The sequence below is a fragment of the Myotis brandtii genome, unplaced genomic scaffold, assembly GCF_000412655.1.
Source record: "Myotis brandtii unplaced genomic scaffold, ASM41265v1 scaffold230, whole genome shotgun sequence".
In the NCBI taxonomy this organism is placed as follows: Eukaryota; Metazoa; Chordata; class Mammalia; order Chiroptera; family Vespertilionidae; genus Myotis; species Myotis brandtii.
The window spans coordinates 1,022,060-1,030,941 of NW_005358650.1; the positions used below are offsets into that span (position 1 = coordinate 1,022,060).

Below are 8,882 nucleotides of genomic sequence, written 5' to 3' on the forward strand. Positions count from 1 at the left end.
AGCTCTGCTCAGCCACAAGCCAGGCTGACGGCATCACAGCGGCGATGGTGGGAGCCTCTCCTGCCTCCTCAGCAGCTCTGTGGATGTTCAACTGCAGCTTCGGCCCGCTGGCAAGTGGACATCCCCCAAGGGATGTATCACTGCCAGCTTAGGCACAATCCCCTGGGGAGTAGGCCTAAGCCAGCAGGTGGACATCCCCCGAGGGGTCCCAGACTGCGAGAGGGCACAGGCTGGGCTGAGGGACCTCTAGTATGCTAATAATATGCTAAGACCGCTCAATCGCATGCTATGACGTGCACTGACCACCAGGAGGCAGACACTTAATGCAAGGGCTGCCCCCTGGTGGTCAGTGCGCTCCCACAGGGAGAGCACTGCTCAGCTAGAAGCCTTGAGCTGGGCTCATGGCTGGGGAGCGCAGCAGTGGTGACGGGAGCCTTTCCTGCCTCCGCAGCAGCACTAAGGATGTCCAACTGTTGGACATCCCCCGAGGGCTCCTGGATTGCAAGAGGGTGCAGGCCAGGCTGAGTGACCCCCCCTTCCCCCCCCCATTTCGTGCACTGGGCCTCTAGTAATAAAATAAATGCAAATCAGGAATAAAAGATAATGATATTGAGTTACTTTGTATTGGCAAAGATAAAAAAGATGGAAGTAGTTGGAAAACAAGCCCAAGCCCAAATGTTGTTGGCAGGAAAGCAAATTAGTATAGCCTCTTAGCTACATTGTTTAGTAATATATCAGGATGAAAAATTCACATACACATAAATAATCATGGACGTGCAAAATAAAGACACAGTGATACTATTTTATATCCACTAGGGTAGCAAATATTAAAAAGTCCTACAATACCAAGTATAGACAAGCAATGTAGAGCAGTTGGAACTCGCATACATTGCTGGAGAGATTGTAAATTGTTAAAACATTGTATAAAAGATTTTGACATTATTTTTGTAAGTTGAATATGGGCATAGTCTCACCTAGCAATTCCATTTCTAGTATATACTTAAGAAACAATCTTGCACACATGTGCCACAGAGACACTTTTAAGAATGTTTAAAGCAATGTTGTTCTAATAGGTAAAGCTTTGAAACAACTCAAATACACATTGATAGGAGAATGAATAAATTACAGTATATTTATATGGTGGAAAATTCTATAATAATAAAAGTGAACAAACTAGAGCAGCGGTTCTCAACCTGTGCGTCTCGACCCCTTTGGGGGTCGAACGACCCTTTCACAGGGGTCGCCTAAGACCATCGGAAAACACATATATAATTACATATTTTGTGCTTAATCAATATGCTTTAATTATGTTCAGTTTGTAACAATGAAATTGGGGGTCACCACAACATGAGGAACTGTATTAAAGGGTCACGGCATTAGGAAGGTTGAGAACCACTGAACTAGAGTTACATGCAACAACATGGTTGGATCTTAGAAACATTATTCTTAGTGTTCATTGTATTTTTTAATGCTATTTAACTTACATGTAAGTCACAAATGCAGCAGAAAATATAATGTTACCTACACAGTCTTGTTAAATATTTGTGGATTAAAACAAATTATTTTTGTCTAAGATGGAAATAGAAGCTAAAGAGTTATATTATAAAAATGAAGGGAATAATTTAGTTTTTATGCTGATAGACATATTTTGTTTTCAGATTGGCAGTAGAAGTAGTGTTTATTCCCCAGAAAGCAATGTACGAAAAACGGGCTCATATATATATGAAGAGTTTATGCCCACAGATGGTACTGATGTTAAGGTAGGGTTGATTAAAGTATATTTTAATTTTGTATTTAGAGTTTACCGGTGATATCAGAAAATAGAGCACCCTTTAATTAGCAATGTCTATTCTTTATCTGTTTTGTACTGTGAAAGCCTTTGGAAATCTGAAGCCTATATAGACCCTTTTAAAAAATAAATTTTATAGAATAATGTTTTTAAATGCTTAAAATAAAAAATACAAGATAAAAAAATGAGATAAATTTTATTGAAATACAGTTATCAAATATTTAAAAACCAACTTGTGATATAATAATATGTATGCTTCTTTAAACGGACATTAAGTAATAAGATATAGTGGGTCTAATAGCCATCACAGTTTCTAAGCACTCATCAGTGTAGATCAGTGATGGCGAACCTATGACACGCGTGTCAGAGGTGACACGCGAACTCATTTTTTTGGTTGATTTTTCTTTGTTAAATGGCATTTAAATATATAAAATAAATATCAAAAATATAAGTCTTTGTTTTACTATGGTTGCAAAGATCAAAAAATTTCTATATGTGACACGGCACCAGAGTTAAGTTAGGGTTTTTCAAAATGCTGACACGCCGAGCTCAAAAGGTTTGCCATCACTGGTGTAGATGATGTTTTGAGATATGCAACAACTGTAATGTGTTATAAAAATGTGTGATTTCTGTTGGCAAAGATAAAAGTATAGACAAGTCTTAATTGCTTTACCTTTTGTCAGTCTGTCTAACCAGAGTATTCTTTCTTAAATCTGATCATGAACCTCTCCTTTAAAATTCTCTTGTGGATCCTCATTGACCACAGGATAATTACCAGGTTCATAAAACTGGCATACAAGATATTTATTTCATAGTTTGTCTGCTGTCTGTCCTATGAACCTTATTTCTCATGGTATAAATCAGGCCAAATAACTTACTCTTACCTGAATACCTTGTGCTATTTCATGCCTCTGCCCTCTTCTGTGTTTATTACCTTTGCTTAGAGTGCCTTTCCATCTCTTGTTTGCCTTTAAATTTATGCTCTCCCTCACCTTCCTCCTTTTTTAAAATCGTCTTTTGGCAGTTATTTCTATAATATTTTTTTGTTATTTGTACCTCTCCTTTGTTAAACTAAAAAATTTTTTTAAAAATCACATCAGTTACATCCCCGTATTCCCTCATAATACTCAGTATAATTTTTTTTCTAGAGAATTGAACTTCACTTTACCAGTTTTGCCATATAATTAATTATTTATAACTTCTTCCAACATATTAAAAATTTGACATGTAAATAGAAAGATGTGTGAAAGCCTAATCTGGAGACAAATATTTTTTATATTTTAATAAAATATATACTTTAACATTCATAAAAGGTTTATACAGTGGGTCCAGATTATGCCCATGCTGAAGCTCGAAAATCTCCAGCACTTGATGGCAAGGTGGAACGAGACAGTGAAGGAAAAGAAGTAAGATACCCTGTTATTCTCAATGCACGAGAGAAATTAATTGCTTGGAAAGTCTGCCTTGCATTTAAGGTAAGATGTTATACAGCCCATATAGACCTGTGTAAAGGGAATTCTAATTTTATTTTTTTTAGTAAAATAACTTGTTATTTGGGCTTACAATTGGAGAAATAAGTGAGAAAATAAAAGTGAACAATTTATGTACTCTTCAAGGGATTCTTGCAGTGCCCAAAAATAAAAATATATAATAAATGAAGGCCTTTGTTTTTCTGTATTCTTTCTGTATTACATAAAAGGGAACTTTGTCAATTTATTCAGAAATTAAAATTATGAAAAAAAAACAAAAAACAAAACACTAGTTAACCAGTTTTTAGGGGTATTATTTAACATACTAAAAACAAAACAGGTTGTAAGTGTTATTTACTCATAGAATTGATAAATGATTTTTGTTATTGTCAAGTAATAAAGATCCTCAGTATTCTTCTAGTCTTGACAACCAATCTGTTAGCCTAGTATATCTAATAAAATATGTTCATGAAAGCAATACAAATATATTTCTTAAAGAAAACTTTTTACTTCCGATATTTGACTACATCCCTCAATCTATATTGTTAGGCCCTTACTACTGTAAATATTTTTATTATTATTATAGGAAGTATACTTTTATTATTCTTTTTATATTTTTTATTAATCCTCACCCTAGAATATTTTTCCATTGATTTCTTTAGAGAGAGGAAAGGGAGGGGGAGAGATAGACAGAGAGAAACATTGATGTGAGAGAGACACATCGATTGGTTGCCTCCCACACATGCCCAACCAGGGCTGGGAATTGAGCCTGCCACTGAGGTATGTGCCCTTTAGTCCATGGGCTGATGTGCCATCCACTGAGCCAAACCGGCTAGGGTGTACTAAATCTATAAAGATTTAGATAGAAGTTTTACAACTTGTGTCTAATAACTTCAAAAACTACATTTTTGAAGACTTACCTTGGAAATATAACTTAAAGATGAGTGTGTATTGTTTGATAGTAAATGATAAGTGAATTCTTTATTAATAATTTGAAGTCTCTTTTATGGAAGGAATATTAGCCTATAAATATGTTTTACTAACTATATTTAAATCATTTTAACTTGTAATATTAAGATTTCAAAAGCCATGACTTAACATCACATTATGCTAATATGTGATGATTTAAATATAAAATAGAAGATAGGAAAATTCCTGGAGCTTGGACAGAAAATGCATACCTTTCAACTGTTTTGTTCTCCCAAATAAAGTAAATTTATTTCGGGTACTCACAAGTGTGTGCTTATCAGAGTTTGAAAGATTCATAGGGATAATTTGACATTTCCTTTGAGATATTTCTTCAAAATTGTTATTTCTTTTTCCTTTTTGGATTAAAGTGGTATCATTTCTGCTAGCACAAAATTTATCAAAGCCTTTATATGTTTTTACTTTGGTTTTTTTAAAGAAATGTTACTTGAAAACTGGATAAAAAAATATAATTTTTTTTGGTTTCTCTAGTCCCTTAAATATTGTTGTTCTACATCTACTTTATAATACTGATTATATGGCATATGTTACATATTTTCAGGGTACTGAAATTGCAAATAAGTAATATTTTTTTTGCTTATTATGAAGTAAACTAGTAAACAATAATACACTTTTTAACATTTATATAATTTGATATGTTCTAACAAGCCTGGGAAATTGTGATATTAATTCAAATGGAACTTTACATTTTATAATTTATTTTAAATAGCAAACAGTTTGTGGCTTTGATTTATTGCGAGCCAATGGACAGTCCTATGTCTGTGATGTCAATGGCTTCAGTTTTGTGAAAAATTCCATGAAGTATTATGATGATTGTGCAAAAATACTTGGGTATGAATTTTTTCTTTATATTTCTTCTTCTTTACCTTTATTACAGCGAATACATACTAGTTATACAGAAACTAAATAATTATCAACATCAAATGATTAGGATTTTGTTAGCACTGTAAAAATCAGTGTTTATAAAATGACAACCCCAAAGATCATGCCAAATCATTTATAATTTGAGTTATCAAAGATAGATTAATTTATGACCAGTGTAGATAAAGGCTTAAAGGTTTTTTAACTTCATAGATTTAGAAATGCTGTAGTTTCATTCTCTTATATGACCCAAAATTAACATTCATGAAGTAAATAACCAGAGTGAAATAGAAATATTTGGAATTCAGGATTCTTTTAAATAATACTACTTTTTAAAAACATGTTACTTAAAGATCTTTCTTATGAGATTATCAACTGAACGTAAAAGAAATTATTGCTTACAGAAATGCTGTCTTTATAGTCTTTAACCTGTTTTCTTATATCCTGATTTAAAAGACTTACAAAACAAGAGCTATCACTAAACCATTTTAAAGTATATATGACAAAGCCATAAGAAACTTACACTTTAAAATTTATTTTAATAATTGGAATCAGCTTTTATTGTATATTTCAACGATTTGTGAACTTATCCTTAAAGTGAAATTTGGGAGCTTACTAAATTTTAGCATGAATAGATGCTAAACGAAAAACCAAAAATATTTTTTAATTACTTAAACACGTTTGTTAACCCTATTAGTAAAATATGATAGAAATTTGTTAAAAATGGGCAATGGTATTTAAAATAGCTTATAGGTGATCAATACATTAGTAAGAATTGATTAATGACCATACAGAAGAGATAATCTTGGATTTTAGAACCTCTGTAAAGTAGATGTGATACAGTTATAGTGAATTATTTGAATATAATGTGACTTACATTTTTAAAACTAAAGTATATAAGTAAATACTTTTAAATTTATGGGACCCCATTAGTGTGTTCTGATATACCAGTTTAGAACTGTTTGTCTAATATTTCTTGATGAGCATTGATCCTTTGGGTTACTTTTGTGCTGTTGTCACATAATCACTAGATAATTTGACTTTAACTCCTATGATTCTCTATTTTTTGTCTTAAAATGAACTACTTTTTAATTTTTTTTTTTTTTACTTTTCTCAAAGCAATATTGTGATGAGAGAGCTTGCTCCACAATTTCATATCCCCTGGTCAATACCTTTAGAAGCTGAAGATATCCCAATTGTACCAACTACATCTGGAACTATGTAAGTTTGAATATTTTCATTTAGAAACTCCTTGGGTTTTCCTCATTAGTCTGTGCTATTGCAATAAAGATTAAATTTCTGAATGATTATTAGATACTTTACTTGATATGTTTTCATATGGTCCACTTTGCAAATGGAGCAATAGATTACATGTTTTTACAGGGGTTCTCATGGACTAAAAATGTTCTACATTGTTATAAATAAAATCCCCAAAATGCTTGGATAATTGTAGAACTGTTTAATTAAACCATAAAAATAAAGGAGGTGACAACAGATGCATTACTTAAAGGTTTATAGTTAGTGGTCATACAACTTTGGCACGCTTAGCATGTAAAGAAAAAATATAAAGTTATATTTTGAGTTAATTGAACTAATATTGCCAAAGTGTTTCATAATATTCTAGTGAAAGTTAGTGCGTGAAACTCACCTATTACTCAGGTGAATTGACCATATTGTTCACATTCACAGCTTAGAGACTTACATTAATATATTAAATATTCTCAGAAGTCCTGGGGTGGGGGGGGATATGACAGAAATATTTAATTTTGTTTTTAAACCCATATTTCCAAACTTATTTAACACAAATTGAGAATTTCTTTTGTTTTAATTTTAGGATGGAACTTAGATGTGTCATAGCTGTCATACGTCATGGGGATCGAACACCAAAACAAAAAATGAAAATGGAAGTGAGGCATCAAAAGTATGTTTTAAGGGGAATAATTTAATACTCAGAAGATAATATATTATTTTTGATAGATGATTAGCTATTTCAATTACTACATCATATAGAAAAACGGTTTACTACTATTTATTGGCCATTAATATTTAAACCTGTGGTTGCAAACAAAATCCACTTAAAATAATTGTATGTAACAGCATCTGAAAATTATTGTGGTAGTATCCATAAATGACCCTCAGTCTGACCTAGTTTTCATTTATTGCTGTAAATGTGTTCTATTTAATCTTGGTTTATTATTCTCTTATATTGCTCTCTGACAGTCATTAACCTCCCAACCTCTAGAAGAAAATTAGTATGATGAAAGTTTGTTTATTTCTATTTAGTATTTGACATGCAAAACCTGAGCCATTAAATATATACTGAAACATATTTTTAAAGTATATATGTGTATGTTGTGACTTCAGAGAACATATTTCAGATATTTTGTTTTATAATCATATGTTGTTTTTATCATGAGAAACTTATTCACATAATCCAGTGATTATTAGTTTGATATGGTTTAGGGAAATATAAAAGTATATCAATCAACATAAAGAAATAACATGGTATAGTGAAGAAGGGCAAGAGAACACACAGTATTTGAAATCCAAAGAGCCCGAGTCACATATCTATGATTTGTTATCATTATAGATCTATATCTACTATTTATTGTAATTGATTTAAGTATATGGTGAAAATATTAATTATTGCAAATGACTAATAGTGCTCTGTCTTTTTTATAAGATTTTTTGATCTTTTTGAAAAGTGTGATGGATATAAATCTGGGAAATTAAAACTCAAAAAGCCAAAACAATTACAGGCAAGTGCATTTCATTTCTTGTTGAGTTTTAAATTGCTATTGGGAAAGTTATATAAAAATGTAATACTTTCTTAATTTATTTTACAGGAAGTGCTGGATATTACACGGCAACTTCTTATGGAGCTGGGGCAAAATAATGATTCTGACATTGAAGAAAACAAGTCAAAACTTGAACAACTTAAGACTGTGTTAGAGATGTGAGTATCTTTGAACCCCTTAATTTTGATGATGACTTGTAATGTTCTTTTGAAAATATGTGTGACTTTCCTTGTTAATTTCCTTCAGTTTGATATTTTTACTCTTTATCACTATAGCTGAGGAGAAATTAGTGAAAGCCTATTGAGATTTTTATTCTCACCAGTAAGAAAATAGGTGTTGTATTGAAGGTTATTGTTTTAGTTTTAATTTTAATAAGAAGATGAAAAGAGGACATCAAATTTGGGTCTTCTATGAAGTACTACTTAGTATGAAGTTCATTTTGCTAACTTGACAACAGATTCAGTGCTGTTTAAAAATATAATAATTTTGAACTATGTTTTAGTCAAGTGAAGTAGGTACCACCGGTATTTCTATTATAAACTTTATAATTTTGACCACTTACAATCTTATTTATTTATTTATTATTTCCTTTGTTTTTTTAAGACACATTTATGTTTTAATATATTTCTATGCTTTGTCATCTCTTCAAAATCATCTAAATTTTGTAGAGAAACTTTTATTTTTTTATTGGTTTTTTACAGAGAGGAAGGGAGAGTAATAGGAGTTAGAAACATTGATGAGAGAGAAACATCGATCAGCTGCCTCCTGCACACCCCCTACTGGGGATGTGTCCGCAACCAAGGTACATGCCCTTGACCAGAATCGAACCTGGGACTCTTCAGTCCGCAGGCCGACGCTCTATCCACTGAGCCAAACCGGCTAGGGCAAGAAACTTTTTTTGTATTATTATTATTTTTTTAATCCTCACCAGAGGACATTTTCTTGATATTTGGAGAGGAGGAAAGGGGGGGGAGGGAG

General features: G+C 32.1%; 2 protein-coding genes across 15 annotated transcripts in view; one reads left to right on the forward strand and one right to left on the reverse strand.

The window, feature by feature from the left end:
* GIN1 (gypsy retrotransposon integrase 1) overlaps positions 1–476 on the reverse strand; it is a 43,735-nt gene extending 43,259 nt beyond the window's left edge. Inside the window, exon 1 of the mRNA XM_014539872.1 lies at positions 472–476. The gene's annotated coding sequence lies outside the window, so the exon portion shown is untranslated. The remainder of the gene's footprint in view (positions 1–471) is intronic.
* The window catches only part of PPIP5K2 (diphosphoinositol pentakisphosphate kinase 2), a 78,445-nt gene that overhangs the window by 15,913 nt on the left and 53,650 nt on the right, over positions 1–8,882 (forward strand). For all 14 annotated transcript variants that reach the window (XR_001362169.1, XM_014539869.1, XM_014539870.1 and 11 more), the window contains exons 7-13: positions 1,659–1,760; positions 3,103–3,264; positions 4,955–5,076; positions 6,226–6,327; positions 6,941–7,027; positions 7,790–7,865; positions 7,953–8,062. Coding sequence is in view for 13 of the 14 variants with exons in the window: in XM_014539869.1 (XP_014395355.1) it covers positions 1,659–1,760; positions 3,103–3,264; positions 4,955–5,076; positions 6,226–6,327; positions 6,941–7,027; positions 7,790–7,865; positions 7,953–8,062 (761 nt within the window). In the remaining variant the exon portion in view is untranslated. The remainder of the gene's footprint in view (positions 1–1,658; positions 1,761–3,102; positions 3,265–4,954; positions 5,077–6,225; positions 6,328–6,940; positions 7,028–7,789; positions 7,866–7,952; positions 8,063–8,882) is intronic.